A 26,941-nucleotide genomic window follows, 5' to 3' on the forward strand; every position below is an offset into this window, starting at 1 on the left:
GGAGCAAAGCTGGAATTGCTTCAGCTGTGTGCTTCATTCGCAGATTAATTTACCTAACTTTGGTTTATGGTCAGCATTTTGTCTGAACATGACCAGTGTGTAGTAATTGTGCCCCTTGGAAGCTGTGAATTTCAAGTGACTGTTAAACAGTAAATTTCAGTGGGACTCAAGTAATGAATGTAGTTATCATGTGCTTTTTTAAAAAAGTATAAATACCAGCCTTGGGGAGCTTGAGCAGTATCAGATCTTCAGGGAGTAGCGAGGGAAAGTCTAACTCCTGCTCTCTGCCACAAGCCTGGTGAACAAAGCTGGCCTATCAATGAGGTGGGGTGAAGCACTCGCCTCAGGTGACAGAAGCGCAAGAGGCAGCACCCTGCCACTTCCACTGCTGCTGGAATGTTCCCCTCTGTCTGGCAAGAGGGAAGCATTTTGTAGTGCTGCTGCTCATCTTCCCTGCTCCTGGGGCAGAGAAGACATGCACCACCACCATGCAGAGCACCCAAGCTCTGGCCAAGTTCAGTGAGAGAGAGGCATTCCTGCATGTAGCATTGCCACTCGTCTCCCCCACTCTGAGGCAGAGAAGATGAGTAGCAGTGCCTTGAGGAGCATCCTGGTTCTTGCCAATTTCTGTGAGGCAGCAGAAGTTTGGGGGAGGCACAGTGGGTGGGAAGCGGGGAGTGGCACATTCCCATTTCGCCTCAGGTACATAGTACAGGCTGCTCCTGCTGATGAAAATCTTCCATTCCTAAATCTGCTGTTTTCATTAGGTAAGATGTGTTAATTGACACCAATGAAGACTTCCTTTCTAATGTAAGCGGGGGCGGGGGGAATGATTTTTCTCAGGATGACAGCGGGGGGTGGAACAATTTAAACACTCCCTCTACACTCCCAGTAATCCATCACCTGAGATGGCTCCACTTCAGCTGCTTTTAAAAAAAAAATTGTTAAAAATAATTTAAAACCTGTGTAATTTCATTCATACTAGTTTGGTCCTTAGGGTAGAACTGTGAGCGTTTGTGACTGGATCGTCTGCATATTTTTAAAAGGCAGACATAGCCACAGAAACCTCAGTGTGGATTCCTGGGTGGAATCTACACACATCTATAAACTATTTTGAAAATGCCTTTTTTAAAAAGCATTTTTAAAAATACATTGGATTTTCCATAAGGCTCACCATCGCCGTCAAGTGTCACAAACTTAAAATGTTTTATTTGCAGCTGTATAATTGAGTCCTATAGTTGAAATAGTTTCTCTGCCCAGCACCCTGCTCAAAGTTACCAGGAAAAGAAAAGGATTAAATTCTTTATGTGTACAATATTGATCTGCATCCCCACATCCATTCCCATGGCTGCTTATACCTTAAAAAAAAAAAAAAACACCCAGAAAATCCAACCATGAATCTCCCACTGCCAATTCCGCCTTTAGGCCTGACTTCACGTTCCCTTGCGTCAGCTTTTTCTCTTTATTTTTTTCTCTTAGCCAGCATATTATTAATGTGCATATATTCTTTTTAGACTCTGTACTTCAAGTTACACAGAATAGTTTTATATATGCCTACCTCTTATGCCTGAGTTCCGTCACATTGATTTCAACCACATGCTTAAGTCTTCCCAAAGAAGACTTGTTTGATCTAACACTTCTTAATTTTGATGGTTGAAATGTGTCTTTCTGATACCCACTGGATAGATTAAGGTTTACGGCATTGGATTCTGGTGTGTGTTTTTTAATAAATGTGAGTTAAATACAGCTACCTTTCTTTTTAAAAAAATTACACTTTTTAATCTAAAAATGGGGAAAAGAAGTGTTGAACTGGAATATATGTTGCTAATTCTTATCCTGCCAAGATAAAAGAAACTTTCTTCCGCACTGTGATTATTCTTGCTTTTTTAAAATGCTGTATTTGTTTCTTTGTTTTTCCTTGAATTGGTCTTAGAGCATCCCAATATGTGCATGGTTATTTTCTTTTTTATATATATACTGCCGAATAAAGCAACTATAGAAATATTCCCACAGTTTTATCTTACATCTAATCTGGAAATAGTTGTGTGGTTTTGAAAGCAAAATCAAATATATCTGACAGCCTATTTTACAAAGGCTCTAACATGGATGAAAAGATGAAGCTAAAAGTGCACATGTTTCCGGATTGGTGGGTGGGGCAAGATTCCTCCTTGCAAAGGCTGAAAAGGTGTGAGAAATACAGTGGCCCCTTTAGTTATGTACTGCTCTGGATACGTAACTTTCAGGTTACGAATCTGGCAAACCCAGAAGTGTATACTTCCAGGTTTCACCACGTGCGCATCCGGAGGCTCCACTGTACTTTGAATTTAATCATTTACAGTAATTTTATCAAACAGTTTGGGGCTCTTTAACAAGTAAAATATAGTTTGTGGGTACTGGGTTTATGATTTATGGCATGAAAAAGCAACTTGCTGGGAAGTAACATTTTATTTTCTTTGGCAGGTTGTCAAGTTATTAAGCAACAAACGATCGCAAGCAGTTGGGATATTAATGTCCAGTCTTCATTTGGACATGAAAGATATACAGCACGGTAAATGAAACAAACTTTTATTAGATAAATTTTATTCCATGAAATGGCTTTATATTTTCCTATTGAAAATCATGGCCAGCGTTCTTTGTGACTGATACCTCTGCTGTCTGTCAGTATGGAGAACTGACTGAATACTGTATCAGCCTACAGCCTGAAATTGAAATCTAAGGTCTCATATGTTTCCTATGTGGACCTCAATGAACTGAATGAGAGTTTAGGCACTTCATTCTGCTATGCAGAGGTTTCTAGAATGTTAAATATTCTTCTCTCCTGTCTGTTTAGAAAAAAGCATTGTTGATTCCAGTTTACAAGAAGTATCACTGCAGTTTAAACACTTGGTGGCTTTAACTATGAGCACTTTTCTTTTTTTAAACTCAAATTCTCATTTTCCTTATAAAGTGCATTGTGTTTTGCAATAATACTTTCTGAAGACTTACTGGTAGCACAACCTTGAAAGTTTTATATCAGGAGACATCTTTTGGGGTGACTGTAATTCCTCCTTCCCTATTTACATTAAAGGATGGCTTTGCAAAAAGGTGAAAAGTGGAGCTATATTTATACTTGCAGTGTTCTTCATGCCTCCTAAGTCCTTATAATAGATTTAAAGCAGATGGAATGGAGCTGTATAGTGCCAGCTTACCTATTAAATAAATATGGTTTCAAGTATATTGCAGACTTCATAAATCATGAAAACATCTTTCTGACTTTTCTAGCCTACCTGTTTTAATTGTGAATTCCATTTGCTCTATTTTGTGGAAGAAATTACGCACAGGGCAAATGTTGGTGTGCACCATCAATTTCTGAGTAACTTTTAATCACAACTTAAGCTTTTGCTAAGTTATTTTCATGGTTACTAAACTTCCCCAAGCTGAAGCATTTAGGCTGGTAGTCACAGATTGAGGCGCCAGTACTGGCGCCAAGAAGTACTTGGTATTTCAAAAGCTGGCAGATGTAGTTCAGTTAAGTCATAGAATGAAATCTGAAAACAATGATATGGTCCTTTCCTTCAGTCAAATATTCAGCTTGGTTTGAGTTAATAATGAGAACCTTATGAACAAAGGAGTCCGCCTAACATCTGGGTCTGTGGTAAAGCCAACACAAGTTGATTGAAAATTTGCTTGCTTAACATGCAACGCTAACAATAATATGGCATGAATGTCAGTCGCTGAAGGGGTCAAGCAATACTGTGCTTAACCTTTTATCCTATTAGGATTAAGTGCATGTAATTGTTCTATCCTACAAAGTCTCTTGCAGTATTTTTATATTTCCCTTCATTTGTTCTCCGTACTCAGTTCGTTTTCTTGAAGTGTGTGTATTTATGAGTAACTAACATTGTCCGAAACTGTTGGACATAATTCTGTGGTGATACAAGGAGTTTGATGAGCCATAATAGATTAAGAGTGAGCAGTTTGTGATGAGTATTGAAAGGTGTGCAGATAGTGGACTGGATACTGAATGCCCAGCAGACATGCCTACCTTTCTACGTATCTTTGCACAGTCTAAATCAGCTTCTAATTTTCATTTGTTCCAAACTACTTAATCAAGAAAAAAATCCCTATAGACCATTTTAGTGCTAAAACTGGCAGATTCTCTCTTCCTTTCCTTTCCTGGGATGCAAGAGGAAAGACAATGTCCCCTCAATAGAGGATTGATTAAACTAATTATGTGAATTCATTTGTTGGTGTTTAGTCATTTAGTCGTGTCCGACTCTTCATGACCCCATGGACCAGTGCACGCCAGGCACTCCTGTCTTCCACTGCCTCCCATAGTTTGGTCAAACTCATGTTAGTAGCTTCGAGAACACTGTCCAGCCATCTCGTCCTCTGTCGTCCCCTTCTCCTTGTGCCCTCCATCTTTCCCAACATCAGGGTCTTTTCCAGGGAGTCTTCTCTTCTCATGAGGTAGCCAAAGTATTGGAGCCTCAGCTTCATGATCTGTCCTTCCAGTGACCACTCAGGGCTGATTTCCTTCAGAATGGATAGGTTTGATCTTCTTGCAGTCCATGGGACTCTCAAGTGTCTCCTCCAGCACCATAATTCAGAATCATCAAATCATCAACCTTCTTTATGGTCCAGCTCTCACTTCCATACATCACTACTGGGGAAACCATAGCTTTGAATTCATAGAGTTGCCTAAAATGACAGCAGCCATTAGACTTCAATCGAATCAAAAACTTAAGAAGGAATGAAACTGCTTAGAAGAATATATGAAAGACATCGTTCCAAAACAGATTTATTGATATGCATGGACTAAGTTCGTAAAGGAGTGGAAAAAATTATTGTAAGATTGTTCTGAGGGCCAAAGTAACTAATATATATAGCACAATGACAAGTTCAAGATATATCAGCGGATGTCATGCTGTGGTGGAGGGAAGTCACAATAACAGAATGAGATACATACAGAATGGAAAACGAGGATTTTACTAATGTAATAATTTACACTGTATATTCTGTATACCTTAGAACATATATTCTATGTTATAATAATGAAACAAAATAAAGATTGATCCTGATCCAGAGCTAATTAACATCATCCACCAGTTTGCTAGGTGGAGTGAACACTCAAAAGATCGCCTTGGATTAACTCTGAAATTACCTGAGTTCCTCTGACCAAAATTAGAAGAACCAAGTCTATCTGAAGATTCGGGAGTGGGGGGAATACTCGTATCCTCCTACTCCAATTCAACGCAATGACATGAATGGGATTAATTATGTGACTTTGTTAGTAAAGAATCTGTTTGTTTATATGGTGGTGGGGGAATAGTTTCATTTGGAAACCCCAGGGCAGCACTTCAAATATTGCTACAATATTGAGGGGACAGAAATAAGCAAATATGAGGTGGCTGGAATTTCTTGCGATGATCACTTCTAAGAGGAAACTTTGTGGACGGGAAGCAGCAGCAGAGACAAGTTGGGGTGCTCTGCCACAATGACCTGGGCATCAGCTGTCACTAAGGGAGGGGTTCACTTCTTTCCTTTTAATATAATTTTTATTAATTTTCTATTTTAACAATCCAATAAAACCACATTAACAATTCCAAATTACAATAAAAATTTTAAAAAAACCAATGCCGAATTATACATAATTTGGTGACTTCCCATGTTCTGGGGTTCAAGGAATAATTATCTAAGTCCTGCAGTAGTTCTTAATTAATCCTTAGACAATAATTCGGATCTTGATCCTTCAGGTTCACAGCCACTGGCTTTTATGACTTACAATCACATTTGTATATTCCAACCATTAATTTTGCAAGGGGATTAATCCAATGTGGTTCTGCATGGAATAATTTTTCTCCTTCCCTGTTGTCTTCCTGTTGTGTTCCAACACCAGCACTTTCCTTTGCTTCCGGTTTCTGCTCTCACGTGCAATTCTTACTGCAACATAGATATGGCGTCCCGCCATCAGGGAGGGGCTTACTCCTGGCAGCCTGTTTGCCTCCTCTTCATCATCTAGATCAGGACCTCCTAGCTCACTGGACCCCTCCCCATGATCTAGTTCTTCACTATTGCCCTATTTCTCCACCCCCATGACCAGCCCTGCCAATACATCCCCCCGGGGCTCATGGCAGGGCTGATCATAATGAATTAATTATTTCAGTACTGAATAAAATGGTAATGTTATTATTATTTTTAATGAACCACACATAATTGAAATCCTCCCCCTCCCCTGCCAAATAAAATAATAATGAATGTCACACTTCTTTCCACACCAAAATTGTGCTTGGTGTCTCTCTTCCATGTGGAAGTGGATGTCAGAGCAGAATTGTCTCTTTTGAGTAATAATAGATGCATGGAAAAATCTTAAATGCCGCGTTAGCTTCTGTCATTGTTTCAGCTATTCATGCTGTGACAGGATCAAGGTTATTGCATTTTCCAACCATGCATATTTTGAGAAGTAATATTTCCTGAGTGAACTGTTACTATTATCATTACTGTTCCATCTGGACAATATCATTATGGCGTCTCTATTGCTCCTTTTGGTTTGACACCCATTGTTTTGTAGAAATAAAAAGTACAGACAGGGTTCTTTTGGTTAAACTTGTGACATTATAATTTATGACTGAAAGAAGTTTTAGCCTTGCATTGGAGATAGCTTCTCTATTTCTTTCTACCTAATCATAATATAAAAAAACTGCAATATATATACATAGACTTTTAAAATCCAACATATACTGTTGTCTTTATTATCCAAGAAATACAGTAAGACCTTCCATATCTCAGCAATAAATTAAGCTGAGCTACTATTCAAAATCCACCCATGGTACACACTACAATAAATCTTATTTCCACACACACATACATCTAAGTTAGTAACAGGAGTGTGGAATTTACCCTTGGCCAATAAAGTGAGATGAGCGCCGCAACCCCAGAGTTGGTCACAACTGGACCTAATGGTCAGGGGTCCCTTTACCTTTACCTTAGATTGAGAATTGCATTTGCAACTTTCCTTAATGAACATCTCAGGGAATACCTGACTGTTTCTGAGAGTTCCTTTCTGGCTCACAATGTTAACAAATGCATATTTGTGGTGCTGTGTACACGTGCCTTATCGTGTTGCCCATTGGGAAGCTAACATGGTGGAAGACCACTTGGGAATCCAACTGCTCCAGGCCAAAACAAACATACCTGGAAGCGCGCGCACACACACACGCGCACACACACACACACACACACACAGAGAGAGAGCAGAGACAGTTAAGAGAATTCACTCAAATACGGAGAAGATACTCACCAAACAGAAAGATTTCTTGTCAGGTGATCTGGTCATGTGGTTCACAACAGTCAGTGAGAGTTGCATTTCTGTGTGCGAGCATACACAACACCTAACTTGGTCATTCATGGAGTTTCATAGCACTTGAAAGACTGGGCTGAAATATTGTATTGCAATGCTCTTTAAATTGCAGTCCATCTAGACCGGGGTGGTCAACCTTTTTATACCTACCCACCCACTAATGCATCTTTCTTGATGGTAAAATTCCCTTAGCGCCCATCAGTGCTCAATGGAAGGAGGATTCAGCTTGTGCCATAGAACGCCCTACCGCCCGCCTAGAATCCTGAAACACCCACTAGTGGGTGGTAGGGACCAGGTTGACAACCCTTGATCTAAACTGAGGGGTTTACATTCAATAACTTTTTTTCACATCTAAAGCAGCTTGGTCAACCTGAACACTGAGCACATAAAGAATCTGGTTTCATATTCTGAGCCTAAGAATAATTGGGGGAAATCAACCAGAATTTGTAATTCATCTGAGTATTAAAAGTTGGACAAATTTATATTCTGAACCAGATAATTGCAAACTGGTAAGATCTCTAATTAGTGCAGGGCTTTAGAATAAAAACAAACTATCATTTTCTTTTTAAAGAATTTAATTATGTTTAAACCCATATTTCCCTTTCTCTTCTTCCTGATAATGCTAACATGGTGTAAAATATGGCCTAGTGATGCTTTTAGCTTCCACCTTCAACAGCCAATGATATGAAGCACAATGCACCTGGTAATGATTGGTAAAGCTCCTCTAGGTATACATTTTCTATTATTTAGTATAAACCCACACTCTAGATTGGTTGATGTCAGTGGACTTTCTGGTGCTTTGATCAGAACTGGTAACATTTTTTACAGGGATCCATTACAGAATAGGAAAGATTGAAATTACTTTGTCTGGAGATGAATTAAAGTTTTTCAGAGAAGTGAAAGTGGTACGATAGAGCCATTGTCGCTTGTGGTATATTCACTTCATGGAAATGCTTCAAAAACCTGTCTAGCCATGATTTACACATGAATTACTGTTGTCTCTGTCAATCATACAACCTCCTAGTCCATGAATAACTTTTGTCTGACTTTAGTAATATGTAATAATGGAATTGTGGTTCAGGTTATAGGGTTGCCATGTGTCCTCTTTTTCCAGGACACATGCGTAGAGGCATTATAGCAACCCATAGTTAAAAGTAGAAGTTGGCAAATGTGTCCTCCTTGTTGCTCTTCAAAATATGGCAGACCTGTCTCTGCTCCACCATGCCCATGAAGCAGTATCCTGACAAAACCCTTGTACAAATGGTATAATTCCTTATGTTGTTTCTCTAATCCCAAAGCTGTTTTATTCTTCAAATGCTCCCATGAGAGTGATGAGTGAATCTGGCATATATGAAAAGGGAAGATCACAAGGTCCCAGAACACAGTCTGCTTCCATGTAGAATGACCAGATTAAACAGTAAAATACAGACAAGCCCATGCAGCCAAACCATTTGTTTCAAGACATTTCCCACATGACATGATTAGTGTTTACAAGTATCTCCAATGCATTATTTCATTAGGAAAGGAGTCTGCTTTTCTAATTTGCTCAGGCATCATGTGGTACAATTTGAAATAATTAAAATGTAGCAGTTCTAAGCCTGTTCTCAGTTAATATTCTGGAATAATAAGGAGAAACAATGTAGTTCTTCATATTGTAATAAATCAACACACTAGAAAACTGGATTTATGTGCTGGTTGTAAAACTGGGGTTAATTTTCTAGCAACACTTCTGTATAAGATCAACCTACATTTGATAGTAATTTCATTGTTTAGTTTTGGGCTGAATATTGTATTTTAATGCTTTAAGCAGCAGTCCTATTCTCCCTGGGTGGGTGCCCCAGGGGCTGTATTATGTTTTGGATCTCCTCCTCCTCCAAGGGCAGAAGTAGATTTCCAAACTCAAAGGGAAGCGTATTCAACCTCATTCAGCCCATCCTGGCTCTGTGATCCTTGCCTTACTCATCGCGGGGCTCTGGCATCAGTTGATGTTAAAAGAGAAGAGGGTGTGCCAGGCCACATTGGCTGGAGGCTCCAAAAGATCCAGAAACTTTCCTTTCCCTGAACACATCCCTGAAATGGGGAAAAATATATGCCCAGGGCCAGGGCTAGGTTATCTTGCAACCTAGGCAAGCTACCTGCCCCCCAAAGTGCTATCTAAATGTTCAAAAACAGATGTCTCGTAGAAATGATAAAACTAATCAAACTACAAAATAAAAACATCAGAAATTTATAACAAATATCACAAAAACTAATCTATATAAAACTCGGCTCCTCAAAGGTCTGCACCCTAATCAGCTGCCTAGCTGGCTTAATGATAGCCCTTGGCCTGTTTGTGCCAGTCACAGAGTGTATTTTCCCACCCTTTGAAAACAAATAGGAGGGGAAGTCATTTGAAGTAAAAAAGAGGAGGATAGCAGAAAGTGGGTGGGAAGGGAGGAAGTTAAAACATGGCTTCCTCCTCCCTTCCACCCTGCTGCCATACACCCAGCATGGCTGTTCATCTACCTTCATTTCTTCCTGCCTTCTTCCCACTTGGATTGTTCTGATCATGTTGAACTTATGAAGGAATGGTGTTTGATATGGTACCACTTTGTTGTTCACATAATCATGTTAAAAGACTTAATTGGAAGTGAAAGTGCAAAGTAGCAGAGAGTAGGCTAGCAGCATTGCTATGTAACAGCAGAATTGAAATAGCTTAATTAGCTGACTCAGTCATGCATCGTGCCTAAACTCCAGATGACAGGAACTGTGTAGGCATTCAGCATTGCCTCATAAATGGTACTACAATGCGGTGCTTGCCAGTTGTGTCATTTGGCAATTGTTCCGTAATGGTAGCATGAATATCATGCTTACAACTCCTTTCATGTTTTATATATTTGTGGGCATCATTTTCAACTCCTCCATCCTCTTTTCTTTGTGTAATTGCTACCCCTTTTGCCATAGTCATTTTCTACTGCTGGGTTGTCGATGCCCTTAAGAATGTTTGCAGTGGAATATATATTTTATCTCCAATTTTAAATAGCAGTTGAAGGTCCCCCTCCCTTTTTAACACCTAGATCCATTTTTCTCATTACTAGTTCATGTATCTGGGGAATAACTGATGCAAATAACTGAGAATCAGAATAGGCTTCACCTTAGTAGTATCTACTACAGTGGTACCATGGGTTACAGATGCTTCAGGTTACAGACTCCTCTAATCCAGAAATAGTACCTCGGGTTAAGAACTTTGCTTCAGGATGAGAACAGAAATCGTGTGGTGGCGGCGGGGGCCCCATTAGCTAAAGTTGTACCTCAGGTTAAGAACAGTTTCAGGTTAAGACCGGACCTCCAGAACGAATTAAGTTCTTAACCCGAGGTACCACTGTACTACTATCTTAGAAAATATTTTAATGTTTCATGTGTTATCTTTTCAAGCAGCTTGTATGTCTGCAGTGGCAGTCCTTTGAGCTTCATGGAGTGCTGCCCCAGAGGCCTCCCAACTTTGAGGGGATCAATCAGTCATCGTATTTGTATGCTATCTTTGCAAAGTTAAAACTGTGCTCAAGGTAGCTTACAACATATAAAAAATTAGTAACTACAAACATAACAAAAGTAGTCACAAACAATAAGCAAAACATCAAAATGTCACAACCATATACATCATAAGATCTGGAGGAAAATCCCATTGGCCCCCACGACTGGTCAATGAAAGCACCAGCTGGCCATGTGGACAGGAAACACTTTCCCCAACTCTCCTGCCAGGCTGCAACCGCCACTGCTGTCAAAAATGGCAGGTGATCTTTATGGCAGATCTTCCTTGCCACCAAAAAGTACTGAATCAAATTTGTTTTGAGATGAACTGAGATGCTTTGAAAAGGAATTAAATCTTATTTTACTTAGAAACCCATAAACAGGCAGATTTGGTAGAACTGTTCTCATCTGGACACTTTGTTTCAGAAAGGTATATTCCAGTTTGAGAGTGACCTCCTCTTTTCTTCACCAATGTTTTTATCACTTGCCAAACTGAAATAAAACTTACCTAAATAATTAAGATAAGCACTAAAGGCCTCTGTATGGTCATATCAACAAAACTCTCAAAAATAGAACTGCAATATAATCTCTCTAGATTAAACAGTCTACAATGGTAATCATGTTTGCATTTAAACATTTTATTCTGAAAGGATTACAACGCTGGGCTCATTTTTTCCCCTCCCTTTCCCCAGACAAGAAGGCGACACACTGACTCAAACAAAATGTATTTGTTCTCTAAAAATTTAACTTGCACAAATTTTATAAACAAACTGTATAGGTGTATGAAGTTTTGGCTGATTTAATCAGTAACTTATGTCTTTGGATTTATATAAGCTTGTTTACTCAAGATGCCTGCATTGGAAATGTTTATACTAAAAATACCTCCTATTTTACAGCATTTGAATTAAAATCTATATCATTGTAACATTATTGCTGTGGACTGGTGGGCATGACATAGTACACCATGGAACTCTTCCTTCCTCTTCTTCATGCATGCAGAATTACCTCTCACCATGAGAGAGGGATGTGCCCAACAGCATGCACAGGGCGTGGATTGAATCTTGCACCATGTCATCCCTTACCCCTCTGCCAAATCATATATCCCCATAACAAAAAAGAAGAGACTAGATATCAATGCTACTAGTAACTGTGTGCTCATTACTCATATTTAAGTGCATTTTTCAAATTGCCTTGATCTTTTTCTACTGTATCTTCAAAAGTATTTTAGCAGCTTTGTGGACCCAGTGGTATAAAAGCAGGGTAAAATTGAAACAAACTAATAATAATAATAGTAACAACTTCTTACATGACATTCACCAATCTCTAAACATAATGGTCTTTGGTCTTTCATTCTGCCATTACAGTAGAATGGTTGTAATGCATCTGTGAGCATCTCCCTTGTATGGATATTGTCAGTGTTCATCATAATTCTGCAAAATGAAGCAGTATTATTTGTTATTTATAGAAGAGGAGCCTACTTGTATCAAAAAGTACACTTTAAAAAAAGTATAACCCACTCTTTATTCAAATATCTCAGGATGGGGAACAATAAAATAATTTCAAGTAACAACCTGCAACAAAAAAAGAGCAGATAAAATTCACATTACAGATTGCCATAAAACTGCAAAACAGATTCTAACTGAACATCAATAGCCTCCCAAGGCCTTAATGATTTGCCATGTTTAAGCTAGTGTCTAAGTACTAAAAGATTAGGCACCAGTCAAATTTCAGAAGTGATGGAGTTCCGCATTTGGGACACTGGCACATTCTCATGTCACTGCATAGCGTATACCTCCTGGCAGCATACATTAAGAAAAGCTTCCCTAACAGAGCTTATCACTTGGGCAGCACTATGCAAGGAAATATTGTTCTTCAAGTATTAAAGTTCCAAGTTATTCAGGACTTTATAACTCATCACCAGTACCTTGAATTCTGAATGGAAATGTAAGCTGCAGCTTACAAGTTAATCTTAAAGGGCAGTCCTACGTACAGTGTACTACAGCAATCCAGTCAGGAGGTTATCAGGTCATGGATTACTGTGGCCAATTGGTCTCTGTTCAGGAGTGGCCATACCTGGCCAAAAGCACTCTGTGCCACCAGGGACACTTGAGCCTCCATTGACTCAAGTGTCAATGGATCAACTTGGATCAAGTAGTGCCCCCAGACCAAGAACCTTCTTCTTTACAGGGAGTGCAAGCCCATAAATGGCAGGTAGAGTATATAATTCCTAGACTCTAGAGCAGCGGTTCTCAACCTGTGGGTCCCCAGAGGTTGTTGCACTACAACTCCCATCAGAGCTCAAGGATGATGTGCGTTGTAGTCCAACAACATCTGGGGACCCATAGGTTGAGAACCGCTGCTCTAGAGCCACTGAACCACAGTGTCACTGTCTTATCAGGATTTCATCTCAATTTATTGGCTCTCATCCAGCTCCTTAAAGTGTCTAGACAATGTTTCAGAACTTGCACAGCCTCATTTGACTTAGATGACAAGAAGAGCTGGTTGTCAGCACACTGATGATACCCCACTCCAAATCTCCATTGACCTCTCACGCAGCAGCTTCATGTGGATGTTAAATAGCATGAGGACAAGGTAGAACCTTGAATGACTCTATGGATCAGCTGTCATGAAGTTGAGCACAAGTTCCTCAGTGCTACCCTCCGGAACCATATCCATTGGTAAGAAGAGAACCAGCACAACATTCTGCCTCTAACTCCCAGCCCACAGAGCCAATTCAGTAAGATATCATGGTCAAATGGTATCAAAAGCAGTTGAGAGATCCATGAGAATCAACTTCCCATGTCTCTCTCTTGGAAAAAGGTAATCCATCATGGTGATCAAAGCTGCTTCAGTTTCAAAACAGGGCCTAAAGCAAGACTGGAATGGTTACTGATAACCAGTCTCTTCCAAGAGGGTCTGCAGCTGACCAACCACTATCCTTTTGAGCACCTAGACCAAAAAGGGGAAATTTGTGACCAGGCACTAGTAATCTCATTCTGGGTCCAAAGATAGTTGTTAGATGAATGGCCAATTAGATTGTAGGCCAGACTCAAAGTGCTAGTTTTAAACTATAAAGAACAGGACTCCAATACTTCAAGGACCTTCTCTCCCAATACAAACCTGCCTTATGGTCATGAGAGGCCCTTCTGCATGTGCCTTGATGATGCAGAGTGGTAACAAGAGAATATGCCATTTCAGTAGCATTCCCTCAGCTGTAGAATGCTCTCCTGTGGCATTGTCAGTTTGTTGGAGCCAAAAAAAGAGAACATTCTTGTTTTCCCCAAGCACTGAAATAATGATGTGGTTTGATTTATTTTTTGAGTGGGGTAGGAGATTTTTCCTGTTGTTAATTTCTGGGGGATGAACACTTTTATTAATAATTATTAATAATAATTAACAATAATTTTGGACATTTTAGGGTACTTCTGTACCTCAGTTTTCAGAACCTTGAAACAAACAAACAAGTATTTGCTGGCAAATGTAAATGTGCCATCAAATCTAATACATACCTTAATTTCACAACGTAATTTGGCCCAAAAAGGTGAGCATTAGATTCAAGGAAATATGGTATTTTGCATGTCACTTTGAGACTTTTTGGGGAGAAAGTGATGACTAAATTTAATAGAACTATTTAATTTAATAGTCGCTCCACCACCACCTTGTTTAGACAAGTGGGAACCACTATCTGGCTAAGTGAGGCATTGACTGTTTCCAGGATCCAGTCAACCCCTGCGCGCCCCGCCCCCTCACCTTCACAACACACTTTGGAGACAGATGGCGAGCTTAATTTTTGAACTGTGCGTGCCAAAGCCTCAAGCCACAGTTGTGCCATTTATACTATTTTTAAATAAAATGTAGACCACATTTCCAAAATATGGAGAAAGAAAGCATGAAGAGTCACTTCAGCTGGAAATACATTTTCAGTTATTTGTTCACCTGCCCCCACATCAACATGGCCACAAGTTTAGGTGCATGGCAGGCAAGAGAAGCAGCAGTGTCAATATATATGGGGTGTTAGGACAGTCTATGTTGCGGGTGGAATTAAATGTCTCTTATCTGCAGAGAAGGGTGGTGTTCGTGTTCATATAATCTCTCTTTAAAGAAAAAGAAAAAAAACATGATAGTACATAATTTAAAGTGTAGAAATAAATAAGAATTAGTCATTTTATTTTAGTTTTGCTTTTTGGGTTAGAAATTTGTCAGCTATCATTTACCTTTGTCAAGGCCTGCACACACTGGCTATGAATTTTTGAACAATCCAGGTTCTTTCCCTCCACAGACCTGAATGTCTGTATAGTTCTTTTTAATGCTATTTTTTTAAAGGCTATTTCTAGATTAAGCTATTTTCATAAAAGCAGAGAACCGTGTTCATGGTGTCCTTATAAGCGAACTTATAAGCAGCTCTCTGAAATATATACACTCTCCTGCATACCTGTGCAGTTGAAAGTATACAGGCCTGGCACCACTGTGTTTGCCATACATTTTCTTATCTCATAAAAGCATTCAATCAAAAGTGTTCTGTTGCTCTCTAAGTAATTCTTAGGTAATCTTAATAACTTGAAAAATTAGAAGAGAAGCTGTAATGTATTTTGAAACACAAAAATTAACACATTTGAGAGGGGGGAACCCAAGACGAACAGCTAAAAGAATGCAGAAGCACTTTAAAAACAGAATATTTTTATACAAGTGCACATCCTGTATTTAGAGCATAGGCTGCTTCTAAAGGCATTTGTCTGCCTTTTGAATATTTGGGAAAGCATATTTTTATCCAATAACTTTAGATTTCTTATTCTGAACACAATTGGTTTTTTTTAAAAAAAACACCTGTGATTAGGGACTCAATCAAACAACTGGTACTTTTCAGTGAGCCACCATTGAATGCTGAAGATGCTTAAATCCCTTTGACTTCCAGAGGATTCATTATTATGGTCAGTGTTGTCTATGCAGCGGGATGGATCTTGTTAATATCACTGAAACGAGCAAAAAGTCTTTTTTCATCTAGAAGAATGGGTTGTGATTAAAGTACACATAATCTCTTCTCCTTCAAGATAGAAAATGAGTGTATCGTATGATGCCTAGGTCCTCTCTCCTCTTCCTCCATCCCAGTTTTTTATGCTGACTGGTACTAGTTATATTCCTCTCCTCTCTTGTGTTTAGCCCATTTCACCTAATATCTGTAGTCTCAGAGAGTTGAGACCATCATTGAAAGTTCTGGATTGATTAACTACTTTGGTCTGCTTTTGCCAGGCATGAGCAATCTGTGACCCTCCAGATGTTGCAGATTCCAACTCTCATCAGTATAAAATGTGGGCTGAGAATGCCCTTCAGTATTTGGTACCATTTTTTAGAGGTTGGTTTCTAGTGGCAAGAAGTAAGTTCATATTAAAATGAGAAATGCTGAAAGCTTTTTCGTGGTGGTTTTGTGAGACTTTTAACTTACTCCCATCTAAATAATTTAAAGTTTATGTGTTTGGTTTTGGATTTATTTATTTCTTGAACCAGCATGACCTTCACAAAGAAAGGGAATGGAAAGAAAGAAAAAAGTTATAACCAGGTAACTTTTAAAATATTCCATGCAGTCAAAAATTAGAAAAGGGAAGGAGTAAAACAAAACAAAGGTTTGAAAGAAAGCTAAAAGAAAAACTTGATTGTCTTAGGAAGTTAGTACATTCCAAAATGTATGAATGTTATTTTCATCTGCTAAAATTCTTTCCTCCAATCTCTACATACACACTGGACCCTGCTCAGTGCAATCAACATCAACGTTTCCTTATTTATATATTCTTTTATTATACTGTAACTAAAATTATGTTTCAGACCTGTAGGGGGGAAATGTGATGAGTCCCAGACACTGCATTTTATCACTGAATGCTTTACAGCAATGAGAAACAAATGAGCATGAATTATATTGTCTCTAATCTTGAGGTGTATACACAGAATCATTTAGCAACAGTGAAGGGTACTGATTTATACAGGATAATGTAATCTGCTGTCAGGAATAGCCAGTGGAAATGCTAGATAGGGTGCTTTCCTGGTCACATTTTACCTAAAAAGTATATAGATTCACAGTATACTCGAGTTGGAAGGGACCCAGAGGGTCATCTAGTCCAACCCACTGCTATGCGTGAATCTCAACTAGCTCATACAAAACTGGTGGCCATCTAACCTCTGCTTAAAAACTTCCAAGGAAGGAGAATCCAGCACCTCTCATGGGAGTCTGTTCCACTGCTGAGCAACTCTTACTCTCAGCAAGTTCTTCCTGACGTTTAATCAGAATCTACTTTCCTTTAATATGAAGCTGCTGGTTTGGTCCTAGGATCCACATCAGCAGAAAACAAGCTTGCTCCATCCTCCGTTTGGCAGTCTTTTAAATATTTGAAGATGGAAATCACATCTCCTTTCAGTCTACTCTTTACCAGGTTAAACATACCCCATTCCCTCAACCGTTCCGCATAAGGCTCAGTTTCCAGACCCTTGATCATCTTGGCCACCCTCCTTTGCACACATTGCAGCTTGTCAATACCCTTCTTAACTTGTGGTGCTCTGAACTTGGACACAGTACTCTAGGTGCGGTCTGACAGAGGTGAAACAGAGTGGGACTATGCTTTCCCTTGATCTGGACACTATTCTTCTGTTAATGCAACCTAGAATAGCATTAGTCTTTTTTTGCTGCTGCATCACACTGTTGACTCATGTTCAGTTTGTGGTCTACAAAGACCCCTAGATTCTTTTTCATGTAGTACTGGCAATCCAGGTGTCCCTCATCTGATATTTGTTCAACTAATTATTTCTGCCAAAATGTAGAAGCTTACATTTGTCACCAATGAAGTTCATTTTGTTAAGTTTGAGCCCAATTCTCCAATCTATTAGTGCCACATTGAATCCTGATTCTGTCTTCAGCAGCATTGGCTACCCCTCCCTGTTTGGTATCATCTGCAAAATTTGATGAACACCCCCTCAATACCTTCATCCAAATCATTTATAAAGATGTTGAACAACAATGAGCCCAGGACAAAACCCTGTGGCATCCAACTTGTCACTTTTTTCCAAGTTCATGAGGAATCATTAGTGAGCAGTCTTTGAGTTCGGTCAGTCAACCAGCTACAAATCCACCTAGCAGTTACCTCACCCTTCCACATTTTACCAGCTGCTCTCAAAAGCATTGCTGAAATCATGATAAACTATGTCCACTGCATTCCCTTTATCCACCAAGCTTTTAATGTTGAGATTGGATTGGGAGTAGGGTGGTCATATGCCTAATTTTATCTGTGCTCCCTTTTTTGTTGATGCTTTCCCCCCCCCCATTTTTTTTCCTTTTTGGTCATGCTTAAATTTGAGTAAGAGAATCAACAAGGTCCACTTTTTTATCTCCTAAATGAGGGTATAAGACAGGGCTATCCAAGCAATTCCACTCCACAAGCACACCCTGAAATTCAACAAAAAGATGCAGAAAGTTGCAACTATGAACCTGTGCAACTGTAACCAAACGGTAACCAAATGGGAAGAATTTGAAAGAGGGCAATAGCTCTCCACCTGAAAATCTAAAGCAAGTGAGCCTTTCTTTCACAAAGTTCAAACACCGCAACCTCCACAGTTATCACACAAACATGGGCAGCTAGTTCTGGCTTAATGTAACCAGCCTAGATGGATGAGGGTCAAGAGTCTACTTTACATTGCCCACCTCTCGGCCACAAATCATCCTGTCTGCTGGAAGTCTGAGCCGCTTTTCTCATTTGCGAACTCAGTGTATTACAAACAAAATTTGTCTTCTTTTAAAAATGTTTTTTGAAGTAAGCACCATGACAAGCTTTTAAATCATTCAATATAGCAATACATCCTGCTAGCATAAATATGAATTTTCATATCTTTGCTATTGTTGAATTATCTTAACTTTCCTTCTTGGTGTCTTTGTTAATCATAATCATCATTTTCTCCTTTTGAAGTTGGGTTGATTGAAATTGCTGTTTGTGTAATGGCTAACTACATTTGTTTTCACACGAAAAAAACAGTAATGGATATCTGTGGCAAAACATAGATTACTTCAGGACCAGAAAAGCATAGTTTTATATCTGTATGAAATCTTTGGCTTTAGAGCATAGAAGATTTAACCCTTGTCAGGTGTCTTGAAGGTCACTGGTTGATCTATGGATTAATCAGTTTAAGAGTGAAACCCAACCAGTGACAGGTCTCCTGTGTGTGTGTGTGTGTGTGTGTGTGTGTGTGTGTGTGTGTGTGTGTTTGGCTGTAACAGACTTGCGATTTTCTATAATGCTTTTAGTCGGACCATGAAACTCTGATGTAAAGCTTATCTCTGATCTTTGACTTTTGCCGTACTCATGGGATCCTATGTGTGTCTTGCAGGGGAACGGGGGCATGAATTTCTTAACATTTGACACCTGGCTCCACCAGGTTCCTTGTCCACAATCTTCGACACAGCACTTTTCAAAAGCATTAATAAACTTTAAGCCTTTAAGCTGTATGACCAGTGGGTCATAAAAAACTATTGTGCTTAGTCTTTTCTTAACTGATGGATTATCATATTGACATGTAATCCTTCTCCACTTTTGTCTCTCTTATTCACAGCTGTTGTGAACTTGGATAACTCTGTGGTTGATTTAGAGACTCTTCAAGCCCTTTATGAGAATGTGAGTAACAAGACAAATATATATCATGAATATATACTCATTGTATTATTAGCACTTTTTGATTGCCTGAAAACCAGGGCAAAGCCATTATGTTGTGGCTATGGGAGTGTTGCTATAATAGAACAGTTTCCTGGTTCAAATCAAATGGAAAACACCATGCAGAAATAAAAGGTCTGGGAAATTGTGTAACCCCTCAAAGACAGGACATTACAAATTAGTAGACTAAGACATGTAGTCTAGCATAATAGGAAAGCACAGTGGGGAAAATATGTTCCTACACATCAAAAAGTCAGTCAGAGGACATATGCCAGATCTATTTGGTGCATTTTTAATAGTCAGCTGCTGGTTTTATTGTGAAATAGCTGTTTTACATTTTAATCATTCTTAGCATGTAATAAAAGCCAGTATTAACAAACATTAATATACTGTAAGGTCATGGATTGGCTGGCACTAAATCTTATCTTTTGCCTAACATGAATATATTTAAAATAATTATTTTAAAATCCATTTTCTTTCTGTATTCACTTTTCTCACTTGATTTAATTGCTATAGTCTACATTATTTTCCCTCCATGTATCTACTGATCTGATTTCAGTTTAAAGCCACAAAACTGTCTGTTCATAAATGATATCATTTCTACCTAAATTTAAGGAAAATCCAAGGAGCATCCAAGCTGAAATGGAAAGCTAAAGTACAGTACACCAATATATGCTTCCCCCCCACACACACCTCAAGTGGTTTGGAAGAGCAACTTAAACATTTTTAAATGGATTCCCTACCCCAATGCCTAAACTAAGTCCATAGCTCAGACTTCAGCCCCCAAATTATGTCAGCTTATAGTCCAGGGGTCTGCAACCCGCGGCTCTGGAGCCGCATGTGGCTCTTTTACACCTTTGCCGCGGCTCCGGGGCGGATACTAGCGAGGGGAGGAGGCGCATTGTGCGCCCTGACACTCCCCACTGTGGCGGGCGCTGTACTGGCTGTGACGTCGCATGGGGGCGGTGCGTGCGTTAGTCACACACTGTCCCGACGTCACCTTCCCACCCGCCCACCCGCCTGCTACATTGTAAGGGGCATGTACGCTGGTCACTGCATTGAAAGGGGGCATGTACGCTGGTCACTGTTTTGAAGGGGAGTGAAGAACACACACACACACACAAAAGGTAACTTGTTAATTTAACGTTTATTTCTATGAGGAGGAGTAATTCTGAGGGGTCAAACAAAGAAATAATTTTTAAAAAGTGACAAAAAAGTTATTTTTATAATGACGAGTTTTGCGGCTCCCAGTTTGTTTTTTTCTTCGGAAACGGGTCCAAGTGACTCTTTTTGTCTTAAAGGTTGCAGACCCCTGTTATAGTCCAAACTTGCTTTCTGGAGGGGAAGGAGAAGAGAAGAGCATGCTCTTGTGCCAAAAGTGTTTTCAACCTTCCTGTAGGATCCCTCTGTCCTAGTCATTGTTCCTAACAAAATAAATTCTTTCCAGGGCCACTAATGGAATTCCAGCAGCCCCGATTCTCTCTGCAAGCTTACAACAATACATATTGTCTTTAAAAGTACAATCCCTGTTAAAAATTAGTTGCTGAGCATGGCTGTCTATTAGTTACTAAATGTGAATGAAAGCATGTGTAAAAAAGGATATATTCTAATGCTTTCAAGAAGCTGAAACCGTTAGGTTTCCTGTTGGGGCCATTACCAAAAAGGTTTTTTATGTGCATATGCACCCTGGATGTTGAGATGGGTAGAGGGAGCCCTCTTGGTTGTTCCACCATTCTTAGAAGCTCAGAGCTAGGTGGGAGTGGTGCCCCAAGAGAGGACATTCTCTGTGGCAGCCCCTAAGCTGTGGAACTCCCCATAGAGGTCCATCTGACATCTTCATTATACACCTTTGGGCCATTCTGAAGGCATACAACTTTATCCTGTTTTTGGTTTTGTTTTTACATCCATGATGTATATTTTAGTTCAACTTTACTTTTGTGATTGTTTTTAATATTGAGTTTTAATAGCTGTAACCCACCCTGGGGACCATAGGGTGAATGGCAGGTGGTGGTTGTTGTTTCTTGTGACCTAGTGGGGGTTTAAGATAGCTCATCTGATAATATCAAAGGATGACAAGGTAACTAATGGGAGGGATGATAGGCACTCACTGTAAAATGGCTTAATAGCTCATCACTAGCACCCTTAATTGTCCCTAACAGCAAGAAAGAGATGCATGTAGGGTAGAAACATAATATAAATACCTGACCTGCTATTTATGCTTTTTAGCCTTGCTGTGATGGTGACACTAGCTCTTAATCAGGGAAGTAGCAATGAAGCTGTTGAAAGGACCTGTTCAGGCTACTATGGTGAAAATATTCATAGAGGCTTGTACTGCTTTGTCTATTAAACATAAAAGAAAGAACAAGCTGGAGTGAAAATAATCTTCTTGGCGAGTCTCTTAATCTTAAACTTTTTCAGATCTGTAGTGGGGGGGGGGAGGAAAAACCACTGCTTTGCCCTTGTCCTTGGGGTACACTGCCTTGAGAGCCTAGGGAAATGTTGACATCTTCCCTGGATTTATGAGTTGCTACTGCTCTTGCTGTATGGAGGAGAAGACAAGAGGAGCTTGCCAAGGAAGCTACTGCTGTGGATATCACTGCTGGAAAAGTGGGCCTAACTGGAACTCTGATCTGCAGCTGGCGCGATCTCACCTACATTTTCTGCTAAAAATATAGTGTCTCAAATAATTCTTCCCTTAGTTTAACTCCTCCACAAGGAGGGAGTTTTCTCTTTCACCCCCAGCTTTCCATCCGGAACAAGGAGGATTCTTTTTCTGCTGAATCCTGAAAAGAATTGCCCAGGTTTTACTGCTCCATATTTCCAAATATTTTATTAACTTGCACAACCTTTCCTGTTACTTTTCATACACTGCATTCATTAATTGTCACATCTGAACATTCTTTGTACTGTACAGTTAAAACACTGCGGTACTAGTTCTCAGACATTTTATTTGATCTCTGAAACATATGGGAGCATTTGTTTTATGATCTTTCTTCAAAATGTAATCACTTTTTTCTGATTACATATGTTTGGCATGGCGCTTTTCCTTCGAGATGTGAAAGAAGTTTGGGCAGCCTCCAAGTCTAAACACACCCTAATTTCAAAAGCCGCAATCCTGAGGGCTTAATTCCTGTTTACTAAGGAATTAAAGACTTGTTAAACTGCATAGTTACTGAATACATCTTAGACATTTTCTATTTTCCAGTGAAAAACCCAGATAGCTCATTTAGGCTTATTGTTCTGTGTTATTGGGGGTAGTTACTGGCATAATAATACCATGGGTCAGTGGCGTAGCGTGGGTTGTCAGCACCCGGGGCAAGGCAAGTAATTTGCGCCCCCTAACCCATGGATTTGCGCCCCCTAACCCGTGGATTTGCCCTAACCCCAGATGTTGCGCCCAGTGCGGCCGGCCCCCCCTGCACCCCCCACGCTACGCCACTGCCATGGGTATTCTTTCTCTTCCTCTTCCTCTTCCTCTTGTGCTTCTTCTTCTCCTCATCCTCCTCCAGTCTCTGGGTATTTGCTGAATGGTTACTGAAGAAGTTGTTACAGTAACATTTAATTAAAGAGGCTCTAGTTAACCTAGAGAAGAGCAGATTAAGAAGCTACATGATTGTGGATACCTGAAGGACCCATGAGGTGCTACATCACACTGTTGACTCATGTCAAGCTTGTTCCTTTTCACATGTACTTCTATCAAGCCGGGTGTGCCTCATCTTATGTTTGTGCCGCCGGTTATACCTGCCTAAGTGTGGAACCCTGATTGACCCTTGATTATTGAAATACAAATGAAATAAGTCAAAGGTACTGTTCTAAGAATGTATTAGAAAGGAAACAAAGGATAAACTAATAATGCTAGGTATTATGACAAAGCCATTTTTCACCTTTTCACCCCTTGCTTTTTCCTGTAAGACCTATTGCAGTCGTTAAGAGTCGTCAACAGGCTCATCACAGCTATCTGCCAATCACCCATTCCCACCACCCTTCTGAGTAATACCCCTCCCCACCTTCTCACTATATAGAAGGGTCTGGAAACTTCTGTTTCAGTGTATCTGAAGAAGTGTGCTTGCACACGAAAGCTCATACCAAGAACTGACTTAGTTGGTCTTTAAGGTGCTACTGGAAGGAATTTGTTTTGTTTTGACTATGGCAGACCAACACGGCTACCTATCTGTAACTAATGCTAGGTATATTCACCATCAGAAGGAAAATACACATCGGAAAAAAAATTTAGGGAGTCCAATTATGTGGGTTTTTTTTAGTTAATGTTAATAAATAGAAAAGACAACAAGAGATACAGTGGTAAGAACTTAATTCATTCTGGAGGTCCGTTCTTAACCTGAAACAGTTCTTAACCTGAAGCACCACTTTAGCTAATGGGGCCTCCCACTGCTGCCACCATGCAGTTTCTGTTCTCACCCTGAAGCAAAGTTCTTAACCTGAGGTACTATTTCTGGGTTAGCGGAGTCTGTAACCTGAAGCGTATGTAACCTGAAGCGTCTGTAACCCGAGGTACCACTGTAGTAGAGATATAAATTAAGTTTATTGTTTGTTAACAAATGGAGTATAGACTTGTACTGTATATGGTTGTTGTTTTGTTTATAAGATTTATACCCGTGTCTAGTTAAAGAAGATGTAAGTGTAGAACCGTTCATTTGTCCCTATTGAAAATTATTTTGTTAGTTTTGGCTCGGTTCTCCAGTCTGCTCTCCAAATCCTAATTCTATTTTATGTAGTATTAGCTACCCATCCCAATTTGGTGCCTGCAAATTTGGTGAGCATCCCCTGTATTCCTTCATACAGGGGATAAATTTCTTTATAAAGGTGTTAGACAACACCAGGCCCAGGACAGAACCCTGTATCTCCCCAATTGTTATTTCTCTCCCCCGCCCCCTCAGGATTATGAGGAACCTCCTCCTCTCCTAGACAAGGACTTACTATCATAGATTGTCGTTATCTCTGAATACAGCCATTGTTATAAAATGATGGGAAGTGTTTTTATTGTGGCAATTGAGGAAGGAGGGGCTCTTGCATACTTTCTGGTTTATCTTATTCCCCCCCTCTCCATACATCACAGTCTGTTATCAGCCACCAATGAAAGGATGTGCTGTGATTAATATGTGTATATGTGTATATGTGTATATGTGAAGAACAATATATTTACGAGCAGTCAAGGATTTATGAGATGAGAGTTCTGAAAAGTATCTTGCAGGAGACTCCCACCCAATTGGTTTTACTTTCCTACTTAAAGTATATTTGATGGGGAACTGTGCAGGAATATTATCTTGTGTCTTGTTTGCTGTACTATATTACAATTAGCTTGTGCCATCAGTTTTCTATTTAATTTATTTCAATGTATTGTTTCAAAGATGTTTCAAGTGTAATCAGGAGCTAATGAAATTTTATGTGAACAATATGCTGAATGTTCTCTTTGACAAAATGCTCTTGAGGGGAATAGGAATGTCCTTTTTATTTCCTGAATTTGGCTTCAATTTTATATACATGCACACAAAGAGAGACAAATATAACCAAAATTAGCTTTGGAGACTTGACACTTGACGCAGCCCACAAATAGTGTACCAGAAAACTTAGCTCATATTCCAAGAAGCAGGAGAAACATTTTACTGAATCTCAACTAGATCATACATGGCAGATCGCCCTACAACCTCTGCTTAAAAACCTTCAAGGAAGGAGAGTCCACCACTTCTCGTGGGAGTCTGTTCCACTGTTGAAAAGCTGTTACCGTCAGAATGTTTTTCCTGATGTTTAGTTTGAATCTGCTCTCTTGTAACTTGAATCCATGGTTTGTGTCCTAGCCTCTGGAGCAGGGGGGAAAAAGCTTGCTTCATCCTCCATGTGACAGCCCTTTAGATGTTTGAACATGGCTATCATGTCTCTTCTCAGTCTCCTCTTTTCCAGGCTAAAATACCCAATTCCCTCAATCATTCTTCGTAACAGACCCTTGATCATTTTGGTCCCCCTCCTCTGCACACGTTCCATCTTATCAATATCCTTCTTCAACTGTGTGCCCAGAAATGGACTCAGTATTCCAGGCGTGGTCTGATGAAGGCAGAATAGAGTGGGACTATTACTTCCCTTAGGGGGACGCAGGTGGTGCTGTGGGTTAAACCAGAGCCTAGCACTTGCCGATCAGAAGGTTGGCGGTTCGAATCCCCGTGACAGGGTGAGCTCCCGTTGCTCAGTCCCTGCTCCTGCCAACTAGCAGTTCGAAAGCACATCAAAGTGCAAGTAGATAAATAGGTACCACTCCAGCGGGAAGGTAAACAGTGTTTCCGTGTGCTGCACTGGTTCGCCAGAAGCGGCTTAGTCATGCTGGCCACATGACCTGGAAGCTGTACGCCAGCTCCCTTGGCCAATAAAGTGAGATGAGCACCGCAACCCCAGAGTTGGCCACGACTGGACCTAATGGTCAGGGGTACCTTTACCTTTTATTACTTCCCTTGACCTGGACACAATACTTCTGTTGATGCAGCCTAGAATAGCAATAGTTATTTTTGATGGTGCACCACACTGCTGACACATGGGGGTCCCTTTCAACTCCACAATTCTATGATACTATGAAACATGTTGGCTCCATGCAACATAGGGCAGCAGAATCATATTTCCCCACCTAGTCACTTGTGCTGCCTTTGAAGGTAGAGCAGCACACTTGAAGTGGCACCTATGTGCCATAATTCTAATCTCTCAAATTTCACTGCAGATTTTCCTGTGTCTTTTAATGAGGCTCTAAGCTTTGGAATTGAACTGAAAGCATATTTCACTCTTTTCTGTGATTCCTGTTTCTCTCAGGTTGCCTGTAGGCTAACAAAGACTGGATCTCAAGGGATCTGGAACCTAGGTTCTTTCACCAGACCAGTGGCACAAACTTGAACAGAAGGACAGAGGGATGGAGGGAGGCTGAAACCAAGCAGGCACAGACCAGGGTCAAGCCTCTTGGTCCCAGTGAAGACTCTTCCCCCTCCCTCCCTCACCTGGCACTTCCAAGGCTCAAGCAGCTGGGCTCTGAGCATGGGAGACAGCCCTGTTCAGGCTGGAGCCGACAATGAGAGGCTGAGTCAGGGGGCTTGCTGGGGGACGACAGCAGGCCCAATCACACACCACTCCCTTTTATCCCTGACCAGATGCCAACAGGTGGCCGCCAACTTCCTCCATGGTGGGGGGCTTGTGGGGTGCCAGGTCCAGACCGAGGCCTCTGGAGGAGAGGAGAGGAGGGAGGGGGCCCGGGAGACAGAAAAGTGGGTGGGCGATCAGGCACCTTACCTGCGTTCTCATGCAGTGGAGAAAGAGGCTGACGTGGCTTGACATTGTCAATGGGGGGGATGCCCCCCCAAATTGGAGGGTAAGGGGTCTGGGCTCCTTAGAGTTGGCAACTATACACCAGACCAAAGAC

The 26,941-nt window shown here is 40.3% G+C and overlaps 1 protein-coding gene across 1 annotated transcript in view; it reads left to right on the top strand.

Annotated features, from left to right (window-relative positions):
- Positions 1-26,941, top strand: part of FMN2 (formin 2) — a 158,069-nt gene that overhangs the window by 79,735 nt on the left and 51,393 nt on the right. The window contains exons 7-8 of the mRNA XM_081856331.1: positions 2,461-2,548; positions 19,433-19,494. Coding sequence (XP_081712457.1) covers positions 2,461-2,548; positions 19,433-19,494 — 150 coding nt within the window. The remainder of the gene's footprint in view (positions 1-2,460; positions 2,549-19,432; positions 19,495-26,941) is intronic.

Source organism: Podarcis erhardii (assembly GCF_964252035.2).
Source record: "Podarcis erhardii genome assembly, chromosome: 3".
NCBI classification, from domain to species: Eukaryota; Metazoa; Chordata; class Lepidosauria; order Squamata; family Lacertidae; genus Podarcis; species Podarcis erhardii.